At 60.9% G+C, this 14,943-nt stretch overlaps 1 protein-coding gene across 1 annotated transcript in view; it reads right to left on the bottom strand.

Annotated features, from left to right (window-relative positions):
- The window catches only part of PIK3R3 (phosphoinositide-3-kinase regulatory subunit 3), an 82,833-nt gene extending 69,301 nt beyond the window's left edge, over window positions 1-13,532 (bottom strand). Inside the window, exons 1-4 of the mRNA XM_063344797.1 lie at window positions 13,419-13,532; window positions 11,999-12,692; window positions 7,537-7,632; window positions 7,234-7,311 (exon numbers count right to left, since the gene is read on the bottom strand). Coding sequence (XP_063200867.1) covers window positions 7,234-7,311; window positions 7,537-7,632; window positions 11,999-12,314 — 490 coding nt within the window. The 5' untranslated portion in view covers window positions 12,315-12,692; window positions 13,419-13,532. The remainder of the gene's footprint in view (window positions 1-7,233; window positions 7,312-7,536; window positions 7,633-11,998; window positions 12,693-13,418) is intronic.
- Between the last annotated feature and the right edge of the window lie 1,411 nt (window positions 13,533-14,943).

Below are 14,943 nucleotides of genomic sequence, written 5' to 3'. Positions count from 1 at the left end.
CTGTGCCCAGGGGCAGCACGGGGACGGCTGGGAGAGATGGCACCGCGCCGGGACAGGCAGACATCCAGCATGGCCAAACACAACCCAGGGCAAAGGTGGGCACTGCCTTTCTGGCACCCCTCCGATGTCACAGCATCACCCCATGGACCACTCTGCCCTCGGCATCCGCGAGGTGGGCAGGGCTGTGCCGGCTCTTGCCTGCTGCACCCTGGTCCCGCTCTGGTCCGTACTGATGCTCCCATCTCCCAGCCCCACTTCTGGACCTTCTCAGCCGGCCAAAAGGGTTATTTCTACTGGGGTTTGGTGGGGGATGACAGCCAGTTCCCCATTTTTGCTAGCAATTGCCCTGGAGAAGCGAGCTGGCAGGTTGGCTCCAGCTGGGCAGGAGGAGGAGAGCCAGGTCAGGGATCATGCGAGAAGCTCCAACCCCAATTTTGGGCTGAAACCCCCATATTGCGTGGCTAAAACCCAGGGATGCTGCTGGGAGGGGTCTCGGGGTCTCATTGCTTGGGCTGTATTGCAGAGAGCTGCTCCCATCGGTGAGATGCCCTGGGCAAACTCCAAGCCCCTTCTCAGCCCCGGGGGGAGCCTGGCTGCTTTCCCCTGCCCGCCGCCGAGGTTTCTGCAGGGACCTGTCACTTGCCTTAAGGATGCTGGCACGGATTGGGAAGAGCAGCCGCAAGCTGTTTCTGCTCAGGGAAGGGGCCGCTGCCGGGCGCTGGCCCCAGGCGATCAGCCCCGGGCTCCACCGAGGCCTAATTAGCTCATTTGCATCGTTAGGCATGGGCTTGGGGGGGTGTTCAAAGGGAAGGCTCAGCCGGTTTCAAAGCAAAACTCAAAAACATCCTTACACCCTGAGAGAGGCGTGACGGGGAGACCGGGGGGGGGGGCGGGGGGGGATTTATACCCTGCTAACAGGGACTGATTGCTCATGGCACCATTCTCCTTGGCACGTTGGCTAGAAATAGCCATTAGCCCGTTGCCCCCATCCTCCTGGAGACGCAGTGGCATCCTCCTGGCTGGGCTCCCCGCTGGGCTGGGAGCATACCCGGGGGGTGCTCCGAACTGCTCCCCGGCACCGGCTGCGCCCCAGCAGCTCCGGGGATGCTCAGACGGGGAAGGGTTAACCCTGGTGCCTTCCCAGCCAATTACTGCCGGGCCTGACCCCACGGGTGCTGCTCTCTCCTTATCAGAGGGAGATGATAACCAGCTATAAGAAGTTAATGATGCTGCAGGATGAGTCACAGCTCTCCCGCCACTCTCCAGATGTTCCCGTCCTTTCCCCAGGGGAATGATGGAGGGATTCCATCCGCCTGACACAAATAGAAGGAAATACCCCAAAACCCCAATCTCAACCCCATGCCAACCCCCTCCAGCACACAACCTGCTTGCTGACCTGCCGGCAGAGCAAGCAAGCGGCCGGGGACCAGTGGAGAGCATCCCTTACCCATGGGGGCGGAAAAGCAGGAATAAATTTGGGGCTGGGGAAAGGGTGCGCAGGATGACCACCTGCCCAGAGGGAAAAGCAATGGGTGCTCCCAGCCTCCTCTCACCAGGATGCCGGACCCTGCATCCCAGCAGAGGCAGGGGTTGCTGGGGCTTTGGGCTGAGTCAGGCTGGGCAGGAAACGCCGGGACCTCTCCCGGCAGCTGCAGCCATCCGGGGAGGTGTGAGTAAGCCTGGAGTTTCGGTAAACGTGGAGGATGTTTAGCCAAGAGGTGACAGGGAGGAGGTGGGGGGGTTTGTTTCGAAGGACAGGCTTGAGTGGGTCCCGGTAACTGGCTGTCCCCCGCACACGGACACAGGTGATGGCTGTGCCCCACGTCCTGGCCAGAGCGTGGGCGATAGGGTGCAGCAGGGACTCCTACGGGCTCAGCCGGACCACGGCTGCCAAGCACTGCCTCAGCGTGATGGCCTTGGTCCCCGTGGTAGAGGGGCACCCAAACCACCCATACCTGGGGCTGACTTAAATACTGACTTGGGATTTTCCCTACCCCTTCCAGACCTTTTAGGTTTAAGCATCAGCTGGTGCTGCAGGGACGACCTTGTCACCCAGTCCTGGGGGCTATACCTTCCCATCCACACGGCTGCTGCCTGCACAGGGACCTGTACACCCCTGGGACCCACCCAGGTGTTTGAGGCTCCCAGGTATCCCACAGTGGGGGTTTACTGGGAAGCTGTGCCCCGAATCAGGGAAATATTTCCCCAGCTTTGATTCAGCATCATAGTAACGCCTCTCAGCCAGCCCGCTGGTGCCTTGTGCTGGGGACCTGGCACCTGCCAGGATACCCCCTGGAGCTCCTGGCAGCCCCAAACACCATCCCTGATGGGTTTCACCCCGGCATAACCCCGGCTTGCACTCAGCCAGGGACCCCCTTTCAAGGGCACCCAGTGAAGCTGCCTTCCCCTGCCTCTGCTTCCCGAGGGCAGTTCCCTTCCTCAGTTTCCCCAGCAGCTATGGGAGGGGATGGCAAAAGCTCACCCCCAGTTCATCCCGATGGGGCTGGCAGGGATGTCTGCGCCACTGCCGTTTATTTACCCTTCTATCGTCACCACCAAATATAAAAGATGAGCTCATGCCTCTCGCCAGGCTCTGACGATGCGGGGTTTATTTCCACTGCAGGTATAAATAAAAAGCAGAGCGGCAGGCACCGGGACGCCTTGCGTTTGGGAATAAAGTCGTCGTGGTGAGGTTAATTGCTTGGCCAGGGGAAACCAGAGCCCTCCAACCCCCTCTGGCATCCCAGGGACGAGGACGGGGATGCGCTCCCTCCCTGGGCATCCACGCCGTGATGATGGGGGGCAGCAGTGTGAGCCCCCCCCCCGCCACCTCCTTCACTCCAGCCTGGTCCTTTCTGCCCAGCAGCAGCTCCCGTCAGCCCCGGTGAAGCCCCGGAGCCCACCATCGCCCGCTAATCCCCACCGAGGCCTGACCTAATTCCCGGGCACGTGAGCGAGTCTCCAGGCAGACGGCTCTGTGTCGGGACCGAGATCAAAGCGTGCAGGATGGCAGCGCAGGCACGGCACGCCTGGAGACACTGGCTCCAATCCGCCTCGCGCTGCCGCCGGATTCGCCCCGGCATCCTGGGATACAGGCAGCTCCTGCCTGGCCCTGACAACCGCGGAGGCTTTTCCCAGCACCGCCTGGGGAAGGCTCGTGGTGTTCGCTGCTCCCCGTGGACCCCGGAGCTCAGATTGGGGTATCCAAGATGTGTGAGGTTTCAGTGCTTTGCTGCCACCCTGGATGGGTTCAGCCCCATCCGAGCCATAGGGGACACCCAGGTTGCCACGGGGTGGGGGTGCCTGCGGCGCCTCCGTGCCCCGTCCCCCACCAGGGAGGAGGGACGAGGATGCAGAGCATCCTTACCCAGCGGTGGCACAGCACTGCCTGGCCACTAAATGCAGGACTTTGCAGCCATCCCCATGCTGAGTCTCCCCCAGCTCGGGTCCCGCAGCTCCGAAGGGCTCCAGCACCCACCAGCCCACCCACGGCTCTGCTGCCCCCGGCCAGAGAAGGTCCCAAGTTTCCAGGTTCAGTGGCAGCCATGAGAAGGCTGCCCAGCACATCTCAGAGGGAGAGCGGTGCAGGCAGGACCCCGAGCAAGCGTGGGGTGAGAAGACATCGCCCCTGGGCACCGGAGGGTCTCCTACACTTCGTGTCCACAGGCACCGTGGACTTTCCAGGTGATTTGCCCCATCCCCTGTGCTCCAAACAGCCCCCGAGCCACACACAGGGGACAGCAGGAGGGCTGGAAACCCTCGGGGTCAGCGCGTGGCCCCCGGCACGATGGGCACAGGGGTGCCCCCAGGCCATGAAGCAGCCCCACATCCAACAGCCGGGCACTGCAGGGAGCACCGGGGGCAGCGGGGGCGAGTGCTGCACCCTGCCGCAGCTCTTTAAAGCTCTACTTTCTTCTTCTTTTTCTGCCCATCACCCTTTCCCTGCAGCTGCAGCGGGGCTCCTGGCTGGCTCATCGCCTGCAGCCCTTGGGGCGAGTCCCCCCGCTTCCCGGTGGGGCTGCAGCTTTTCATTAAGTCCCTTTTTGGTGCCGCCACGTGACACCGACTCCCGTGTTCAGCGGCGTCGCGTGGCCCTGCTCGCCTCTCGGGGCGTACGGGTCTGAATTAAACACCCAGTATCCTACAACCTTTAATTCTCTTCTGGAGCCAGCATAAGCCTGCTGTGAGCCCAACCACCCTTTGGTCCGTGCTCCACCCACTGGCCCTGGTGGCATCTCAGCCGGGTGGCCATGGGTGCTCGGTTCACTCCCCCCACCTTTATCGATGAGCCCTGTCTTTGCTTTCTCTTTTTTTTTTCCTCCCCTATAAATAATTTTTCTCACATCATTCAACACAGAAATATCAAGTTTGGTCCACAGGCTCTAGCCGGTGGTCAGATGCCACCACCATCCTGCAGGATGTCACCAGGGCTGGGGAGGGGCACAGGGACAGCCCCATCCCAGGCTGTATAGCCACGTGGAGCCACGCTGCATCCAAATTCGCCATGCCTGATGCTGCCACGGCCCCATGAGGGTGGGAAACCTGGGAAAGCTTCATCCCGAAGCCTGGGTGGTGTTTGGCTTGGGGACTGCCCCGTCAGGCTCGGTCCCCCACGGGTAAGGGCTCTGAAAGGGCCAGGGATGGGGAAAGGGTTCGATCTGCACAACTCAGCCGGGTGCCTGAGCTGCCTGGCCCTGGGGGCATGATCCCCGTGGGCTTTGTGGGACAGCCAGGGCCACTCTGACCCACACGGCTCCTTGTCCACAGAGAAACCTCCTCCTTCTCCCCACTGAAAGCTCAGATGCTCTGTCAGTGTAGAAAAGTGTAGAAAACACCTTGTTTTTCCCAGCACGTTAAGATCTGGGGGTTAGAGAACCAACAACCGAACTTCTCCAGCTCCTGATCCTTTTTCCTTGCGCTCTCCAGCAGTTTTCCTGCCATCGCTGCCAAACACCAGCATGATTTGGGTATTCGCAGGGAAGCTGAAACCCCTGGTGGGAAAACCCCTCAATTTTCCCCCTAGCCGAGACGTGGTTTGGTTCCAACCACTTGCCAGCCCCAGCTCTGATTTCTCCCCGTTCCCCAAGATGGAGCTTGACTTTTGCAGGCGGGCTGCTGGCACAGGTGGGGTACTGGAGGGATGGACCATCAGGAGCACAAGAGGAGGAGAAACACGACCCTCGCGTCTGCCATCTCGCACAGGGGGCATGCAAACTCCCATTTTACGGCAGGGATGTTTTACCCCACCAAATGCAATGGAAGCTCCTGTATGGGAGCCGAAGCAGAGATGCCTTCCTGCCCTCCCCAGCCCAGTTTGTGCTCCTGCAGGGCCCTGAGGAACCACTGCTGGGTCTCCGGTCCCAGGAGACTGCAGGAGGAGCAGGCTGCCAAGCCTGTGCCCTGCTGGGATGCTGGGCCCTGGCAGGAACATCATCCCCATCCTGTTTGCAGAGCATCTCTGTGGCAGGGCTGAGCATCAGCCCCTCCAGCTGAGAGCTAGCAAACATGATATGTCCTACCCCCTGCAGCCAGCTCCGGCTTTGCCCCGCTCTGGTGTCGCTGAGCACACAGGGCAGCCCCTGAGTTGACAAATAGAAGAACTTATTCGGGTCCTACAGGAGATGGGGGGCTTGGGAGCACCGCGTCGCTCAGGGCTTTTGGGGATTTTTCAGGGCTTTCAAATGGTTTAAAAACCACGATGGCATTTCCCTGCCCGGTGCTGGGCCCTGCAGTGAGAGATGAAAACGCAAACAGAGGCAGCAGCTGCTCAGAACTCAATCCCGGGCTCAGAACTCAATCCAGAACTCAATCCCCAGGGGATTTTGCCCTTGGGCTGGGGGAGTCTCCCGAGGCTGGGCAGGATTTCGGTAGTGACTGGGAGCCCCGTGCCTGCTGGGGATGCTGCACCGGCTGCGCGGGGAGGATGGAGGACCCATAACTCCTGCGTGCTCAGCAAGCAAAGCATCCTTCTCGTGCTGCTGTCGCTGCCCGTGCCCAGCCTGGGCATCAATGCCCAGGGCAGCTGGGGCCGTGGGGATTGATCTCCGGATGCCTTCACCTCCTCTGGAAATCAGCCGGGAAATCTGGACTGGGGGTCAAGGCCATGCAAAAGGGCACCCGGCTGCTCCTGCCTTCCCCGGGCTGCGTCAGCGGGAGGAGAGCAGGGTGGTGGGGGGCACTGCGTCCCCCCCACATCGCCCCAGGGGGATGCAGAGCCCTCCTCGGGCAGCGGGGCTGCAGCAGCGCCGGGACCCCCAGCGTCTCCTCTCCTGCATCCCATCCGTTCTCCGCAGCCCGGTCCCCCCCCCGCCCGGCGGGGACTCGGCTCCCGGTGCGCGGGGGAAGCGATGAGGTCATGTTGCTTAATATAGCAGATTTCATCACAGCCCTTCTCCCCAGCAACACGGCCCGGCTGCCGCCGGCTCCCGGCGCTGGCAGAGCCGCCGGTCCGCCCCCCCCGCTCCGCCCGGCGCCGTGCCGCAGGCCCCGGCCGGCAGCTCCCGGGATGCCCAAGGGCAGGCGGCGGGAGGCGAGGTGGGGGGGACGGGGGGGACGGGACACAGGACACGGTGCCAGAGCCGGGCTGAGCGGGGCTGGGCCGTGCCTAGTGCCACAGTGCCGCCCGCTGGGCACCGCGGCCGAGAGGATGGAGATGCTTCCCCCCGCCCCCCCCCCCCACTCCGAGATGCGAGCAGCACACTGGATCCATCACGGCCCCAACGCCCCCGTGCCACCCCAACCGTGAATTTAGGAGCAGGGGTGGGGAGATGGTTTTTTTCCCCTCCTCCCCAGCCTGCTCATGTGTGTCCCCCCCCCCCCCGCCCCAAGTCCTGCAAAACGCTTCCCGTTCTCCTAAACATGTGCTTTTTCTTCCACCTTTCTTTTTCCCTATTGCACCCACAAGAGGCTTTCTCCCTGCTCCGCTTCTCCAATAGAAGCCCTAGAGGTTTGCAAAATATAATATTTTTCTCCTTAAAAGAAATAGGGCTTCTAATGAAGAGCCCCAGCCTCGCACTGCATCCTTCTTAGCAGCGTCACACCAGGATATTGGGGGAGAGGAGGGGGGCTCGCATGCAGGCAGCGCCTTACAGAGCTCTAATTAGGGCCATAATGAGGTCGGAGCCGGTAACCCATCCCTGCTGTGCCTGGGTCACACCACTCACCTGGCAGCATCACCTCCACGGCCCCCTTCCCGCCCAGGGATACGGGGAGGGACGCGGCTCTGGGACTTACCCGCCAGAAGAGCCTGCTTCAGCTCAGCATCCCCCAGCACGCCGGGGCTGGATCTGTAGAGCACCTCGCTGTCCAGACCTGGGGGGCAGCCAGGAGAGAGGGGTCAGTCCTGAGCCCCAAATCCTCCCTCCAACATGACCACCAAGCTCCCTCGCCCTGCCCACACTGCACGGGTACCGGGGTGCGTGGGGAGAGGTTTGGCTCTAGTGATGCTCTCGGGGCATCTCCAAACATGGGCAGAGCGGGTGGTTTCACACGTGCACCCATGTACACCCTGCGGACGGATTCCATGGCTGCCCATACCTTGTTTTTCCAGCGCCTCGATGAGCCTGGCCACAGTCGGCAGTGCCTGCTCGGGGAGGGTGGGATGCTCGGCGAGCTCTGCCTGCCCGGGGAGCCCTGGAAAGACAGGGAGAAGGGGCTTGGAAATTCCTGCCTGTGGGAATTCCAACCTCTTTCCTCAGGCTGCCCTAGGACAGGATCAAGCTGCTGCTTTGGCACAGCCGCAGCCAACACTTCGGCTCATACACGTACAATTTTGGAGAACTTCTCCCATATTTTATCCTCTTTTTTCAGTAAGAGTCACTGTTGGGGGCTCAGACACTTGCTCAGATGCAGGGAATTGCTCCGGCGTGAGCCCTACCCGCGGGCAGCATCCTGCCCTGAGCGTGGAGCTCCTTCAGGCCGAAAACCCACCCCCACCTCTCCTCCCATGGCACCGAGAACTGCCCCCTCTCAGCACCCACAGCCCTTAGCAGCACCAGGCAGGAGCTGGGGTGGCAGATCTGTACCCGTCACAGACATGGCTCCCTGCAGCTCTCAGCCCCTTGGATTCTCTGGTGTCTACAACAGGGTTGAGCGCAAGCCCAAGGAGGACTCAGACACCCCCTTGGCTGATGCAGACCTCAGACCTCCACCAGCCCTTGAGGAGCCCTTCAGCCAAACATGGGTCAGGTTTTCCATGGCACAAATCCCCAGGTGCTGCTGGCTCCTGGGTTTTATACCAAGGACACCTCACCTCAGACCCTTCCCAGAGAGGAGCAAACCCCTTGGCAGGGGTGAGAGCAGCTCTCCTTACCCCAGGGCACACTCCCATCCATCCATCCATCCCTTCTTATCATCCCGGCTGATAAACCCCTCCACCTGTGCGGGTTATACCTGACAGAGACTCTGACAGTGTCGGGACTTCCCCTCCCACTCTTTGGTTAGTGGCCTTGAACCCCCCCAGGAAGGCAGCGGGCAGGGGACAGCCCAGGGCTGCCACCGGCCACAGGACATCAGAGCCATGTGTGTCCACCAGGCCACAGATGGCATCCGGAAAGGGTGGTGTGTCAAGAGCTCTTCTACCTGTTTTATGTTGTGAGCGGATCTGTTCTGGTGGAAATATTTTTAAAAAAAATGATAGCAGATTAAATAAAGCCCGAGTGTGAATTTTCCCCTCATTGAGGTACGCTCCAGCCTGGCCAACTCCAGCATTAGAGTCATTCTGTCTTTGGTTTTTGCTGCCTGGCAGAAGGCAGGGAGCTCACGTGTGAAGCCAATGAACCCATAATGGTTTTAAGGAATGAAAAAGAGAAAAAAAAAAAAGGGGGGGGGGGCTGTGGACAGGGCCACGCTGCCTTCGACCTTTTGCAAAAACACAACCTGGCTGCAACGGGTGGATCTGGGCTCTCGTCTTTGCCGCGGTGATGCCCTGGTGCTCCCTGGATAGTGGGAAGGGTTGCAAACCTCCCGCTCGTAGGTGGCTGATCCAGTCCCCAGGCACAGCTGCGACCCCCGAGCCTGGCAACAGGGTCCCCCCCCACTGCCCGATGGGGACGAGTGGGCGCGTTGGGTAGGAACGGGGAAGATTTCATGGTTTAACGCAAAGCTGGTCGTTGGGAGCCCATGGAAAACGTCCCCACCACACGGGTGGTTCTTTAATTACGGAAAACTGGGGTTTGGCCTCCAAGGTGATGGGGAAAGGTGATGACGGCAAAAAATAACCATCTGTGTCTCCTTGCTGGAGACAGCAGGAATAGCCCCAAGCTCAGGGTTGGAGCTTTATCTCCTCAGGGTGCCAGGCTGGACCCCAGCATCCTGACGCACCGCTCGGCTCCGACCCCGGCAGAAGTGGAGGTGATGCCTTGCAGCAGTGATGCCTCCCAGGACAACCAGGCAGGGGCAAAACAGCCGCTGAGCTCCTGGGAAGTCCCCTGGGGACTCAGATCCACTACAGAACCATTTTTAGGGTATTATTTAACTAAAAAAAAAAAAACCACCATTCCTCCCTGCAGAGCCAGCCCTGGTTCTGGGATATGGCTGGGAAATGCAATGTCTGTCTCCCATTCAGGGCTCCCTCCGGACCTTCACCCTGCTCAAGGTGAAGCCACCAGGGCTTAGTGGGCACTGAGGACACGCAGGATGGTATGCCGCTGTCACAGAAAATCAGCATTTGGGCCAGCCAAAACAAATGTCCCTCAAAACCTCTGCTTGGGAAGGGAAACAGTACGGGAAGAATTTTCCAAAAAAAACGAGAAAAAAAAAAAAAAAAGTCCCTTCTCTTCCAAGAGAAGGTTGGAGATTTTTGTTCTACAGGAAATCCCACCAGCTGGGAGGTTTGGGTTTAAACTGACATAAAATGGCACACGCCGCTCTGCTGCTGCAAGGAGACGTGGTTGTGGGCCACGAGTGTCCGCTGCCAAAGTGCCCGCGCACCCTGACATCGCCCCAGGCAAGGCACCCCACGGAGGGGCACCCCACGGCACAGCACCGGGGAGGCAGCACACCGTGTCCCCCGGGACAGTGGGGCTGGACACAAGGCCGTGGCCAGAGCGCGTCCTGCAGGTGGCAGCACCCTCCCCACTCTACCCCCAAAACCTGGTTTTAGTGGTGGGGTTTTTTTTCCCCATTAAAAAAAAAAAAAATCTAAATTTTATATATTGTTTTTGAATTTAATTTTTTATCCTCTCGCCCAAGCGCACGCGGGGCTGGGGATCCTGTGCTGAGCCCTTCCACATGGTCCAGGCTCTCCAGCCAGGCTGCCCTTCCTGCTGGGGACCTGCCTGGATCTGCGCGGCATCACCGTGTCCCCGTCACCTGCGGGCAGGGGTCCCCTGGGCACATCTGCCAGCCCCTCGGGGAGAAGCCCGTACGCCCCCTGTGCGGGGGTGATGGGCAGAAGCAAGAGGGTGGCTCCACACTCTCCCATCTCTAAAAATCCCAGTGAACGGGGCTGGAGAGAGCCCTGCGGTCTGCTCCTGTCTGACCCGAGCTGCCTGCACTACAGCACTGAGTTTGCTAGGGCTCTGCCCCCAAACAGGCAGGGGCAGAGGGCTCCCTGCATACCAGTTATCTTGGCTGGGAAGGGGGCTCACCCCCCAAAAAGTGGTCCCCCCGTCTCCTGCGATGGCAGAACACAGCTGCTCGCCGACCCGGGACTGCGTCTGCCTCAGCACACTTGGGGCATCGCTCAGGGAGGAGCAGCCCTGTTTCGGTGAGGGGGGTCCCAGCATCCCCGCCTCCCTGTTTGGGGGGGCCTGAGCAGCAGGATCCACATGGCAAATCCCATACATGGTGATGGATGGTGTCTGGGGAAGGAGCTGCCCCACTCCAGCCGAGTCCTGCCATGCTCAGCCCAGGGGTCGGGTGGCCCCCACCCTCTTAAGTCGGAGTGGTAAGGGTGCCTTGAACCGTATCTTGGAGGGGGGTGGACTCCTCGTCAGCAGGTGCCCCTCTAAACCCTGGGCCAAGGTACCCCACATGCCCAGCCAGCCTCTCCGGTTGCCACGTCTGCACCTTGGTCCCAAACCGAGCGAGAAGAGTGCCCGAGGTGCCATCCCGGCAGACGGGCAGGTTTTGGGCAGCTGCGGCTAAAGGTGGTGCCACTGTCCCCCCAGCCATGTCTCCTTCATCACCTCCTCCAGGAGGCTACTCCTCCTTCACCGACGCATCCCGGAGAAGGGAAGCATCATGGCTTTAGTCGTGGTGGTTTGCCTGGCTGGAAGGGGTGGTGGTGGGGTTACTTTGCCATTTTTTTTTAGCTTGGGTACATTATGCAACTGCTGAGAAATCCCTCCCAGCCCCAGCGCACTTGGCCACGGTAAATGGTGAAGGCAGAGCTGCTCCACGAGCTCAGCAGATCCCGGCGGAGAAACAAAACGAGGACCCCACGCCAGGAAGGGCCCTGCCCAATATTGCCCCCAGCGCCATGCTGCAGCCCCCGGGGATGGAGGACTGCCCTGGGGACTGACCCCACCGTGTGCCCGGACTGTCCCCTCGTCCCAGCTTGCACAAAGTGACCGCACGGCTGGGAGCTGGCTGGGGGCCAGCGCTTGCCCAGGCACCCAGAGCAGCCAGAATCGGGTGCCGCAGCAGGGAGGGGAGAAGAGCAGTTGGAAGAAAAGGTCTCTGGGGACTGCCATGGGGCTTTCTGTTCCTCCCTGGGCGGGGAAAGAGCTTCATCTTTATCTTCTCCTGTGCTCTTACAGACATGGACCGCCTTGGCCATCCCACACCTGCACAGCAGCCAGCCCGGGATGCTGGAGAGGAGAAAGCCCTGCAGCGTGGTGGCCTTGGGGGGGACACCACCTTCCCCTCGTGTGGCTGCCTTGATGCACCAGGGCAAATAAATCCCAGCTCCTCCTTCTGGGGCTGGATCCCCATCCCAAGGGTGGATCCCTGCAGAACCATCCCGAAAGCCAGCATCCACCCAGGCTCCACACCATCTTGCAGGGGACACGCACCCGCGGGCTCCCCCCTTCCCTCCTGCTCCCCCAGCACTCACCCCAGGGTGGGGGGGTCCCAGCGGGTGGCGGGGGCAACGGCCGTGGCCTGGCCTTGGTGGCGGCGGCGACGATGCGTGTGGGACCCAGGTACTCCACGTAGGTGCCGGGGAAGTCGCCGCGCTCCTTGGTGCGCTCGTTGAGGCCGTGGAGCCAACCCTGGGGGCTGCGCTCGTCCCCCTCCTTGTAGTCGGGGCTGCTGAGCAGCCCGGCCCTGCTGACCGTCAGCACGTCCCCAGGGCACAGCGCCAGGTCCTCCTCCCGGTCCTTCTGGTACTCGTAGAGAGCCCGGTACTGCAGCCCGTCCGAGGAGGCCATGGTGATGGCGTGGAGGGGGAGTCACGCTGCCCCAATCCAGCCGGGCATCGGGGGCCCGGGGTGGTATGACTGGGCTGGGGCAAGGCGTCGGGGATGGGAGCGCTCCCGTCCCTGCGCACACGGGGAAAAAAAAATATCTCAGTGTTGGAAAATCTCCGCGTTGGAGAGGAGCTCCTGACCCTTCCAGCCCCAAAATCACTGTGGAGCCACACCAGTGCCTGCAGCTCAGCAGGGTTAGCTCAGGTGTGGGTAGGGAGACTTTTCATCACCGGGGCAAACGGAGGGGAGCAAATTAGGTTAATTGAGGTGCTGGGTACAAACGTGCCGTCCTCTTCTCAGCCTGGTCTCATCCGCATGGCGCTGGGGACCTCCCTCTCTCTGCCGGAGAGAAAGGCAGCGCGTTAGCGATCAAACCGCTGTGTTAACCCCAATTCCAGTGCCCCATCCCCTGTCTCAGCCACCGGACACCGGGGAGAGCCCAGTGGCTCGCTCAGCTACGGCTTCCCGGGGAGCTCCCACCAGCAGGGCTCGGCCTCTGAACACAGGGAAAGTACCGGCAAAGAGTCTGGAAAGTAGGGCAAGAGATCACGCCACGGGCTTTTTAAAATAGACATATGTGCTGCGAAACCTCCCGCCGCCGCACGCAGCTCCCCTCCGGCAGCTCCAGCCTGGCATCGCTGCACGGAGCTGGCGGAGGAAGATGTAGGATTTTTTGGGGTGGTTTTGGGGTTGGGTTTGTTTGTTTTGGTTTTTTTTTTTTTTGGTTTTTTTTGGTTTTTTTTGTCTCTCTCTTTTTTTTTTTTCTTTTTGGTACATTTTTACATATTCCTCCTAGCGACACATCTTCACCGGGGAAAAAAGCCGTGCTGCTGCCGACCGCCTGCCCGCCCCCCCGCCCCCCCCCCCACCTCCTTCCAGCTTCCCGCAGCATCCCGCGGAAGAGGGATGGAGGGATGGATGGATGGAGGGAGGGATGGATGGAGAGCAGCCGCGGGGCTGTCCGTCGATCTGTCCATCCCTACGTCTGTCCGTCCATCCACCTGCCGCCCGGAGCCCTCCCGCTGCTTCACCCCCCCGCCCCGGTCCCCCCCCCTCAAGCCTTACCGGGAGCGGCGGGGTCCGCCGGCGGGAGCGGAGAACGGGAGCGGAGCGGAGCCGGCCCGGCCGCCCCGGCTCCGCTCCGGCGGTGATGTCAGCGTCCCTCCTCCTCCTCCCCGGTAGCCGGGCGGCCCCCCCCGCCGCGCTGCGGCGGGGGGGGCCGCCCGGCTACCGGGGAGGAGGAGGAGGTAGATGATTTCATCCCCAGATGCAGCATCTCTGCTCCAAAATTGCCTCCTCTGCGGGATGAAGACCTCCCATCTGTGGGTCTCCATCCATCCTTCGGGATGCTAAAGGACAGGGGAGGACCAGCACCCCGAGGACCAGCACCCCATGGACCACCCCCCGCCCCACCATGCCAGCACCCCATCCCTTATCCAGGGTAGAAAACAGGCACAGGACAGGCAGGAGCTGCCATGGAGAATCCCAGCACCAGGATGCTCCGGTTCCTCACTCTCTTCCTGAGCGTTTACCCCAAAACGTTCTCCAGGCCCCTGGGGTAAGGGCTGGGCTGTGCGCCCCCCCATAAAACAGCACAGGGTGATGCTGCCAGAGCTCCCGCACGCGGCAAGGCTCGTTAAAAATTAACGAGGCAGCAGTTAAAATATAGTGGGGCAGAAGTTGGAGGTGGCTGGCGGGGCTCATAGGGAGAGGGCCAAGCCCGGCCACAGCGGGGACAGCGCAATCACATGCAAGAAGAGCATCAGTTCTCAGCTCACGTCCAGCCAGGGGACACCTGTGCTGGAGTTGCCTCTGCCCCAAGGTTCTTCTTGTCTCCATGAGTCTCAACAGAGCCAGTTACGCCGGGACATGGACGAGCTGTCCCCATATTTGATTGTTCATGAGATGCAAAGAGGCTCATATGATGTTCCCAGAGGCTTGTTTTTTTGTGGCTTTTTTTTTTTTTTTTTTTTTTTTTTTAAAACCCTCACTTCTCACGCTGACTTCTCCAAACTGTCAGCTGCTCCTTGCCTTTGCCTCAGGTTGGGCATCCTAAAAATAGATGGTTCCTAAAACACGATCTCTGGGAAATGCGCTCTGGCTGAATCCAGGCCAGCGCTGGAGCAGCGCAGGGGTGGCACGAAGTCCAAGGGGGCACCCCAGGAGCTGGGCAATGGCTGGGAAAACTGTGGAAACTGAGGCACAGAGGCCAGCAGAGCAACGCAGGAGATGTACGGCCCTTGTCACCCATAACTTCAGAAACCGCCCCCCCTCCTTTCCCTGCAGCGCCTGGCCTGACTGTGCAAGGCAGCGGCCTCCTCGGGGGATTTCACCCCAGCTGCATCGCCCTGGGCAACAAGCAGTCCCTGCTGCCCCGCTCCCCAGCCCAGATCCAGCCCAGCTGCTGGCTTTCAGGGACTAAAAGGGCTTTTTCTCTCTCTTGTCCCATTTCTGCCACCACAGCTGCCAGGACAGAGTCAGAGTTGGCTGCAAACAGCCAGACGCTGCCCTCCCCTGAGTTGCGCTTCCTTGCCTAGGGCTGCCCCAGACACATCCCCTGTGTCCTGCTGCAGACGAAGGGGTTCTGCTG

This window comes from Chroicocephalus ridibundus, chromosome 8 (assembly GCF_963924245.1).
Source record: "Chroicocephalus ridibundus chromosome 8, bChrRid1.1, whole genome shotgun sequence".
Classification (NCBI taxonomy): Eukaryota; Metazoa; Chordata; class Aves; order Charadriiformes; family Laridae; genus Chroicocephalus; species Chroicocephalus ridibundus.
Note: the sequence above shows the minus strand (reverse complement) of the source record. Positions and strands in the feature narration are given on the sequence as shown.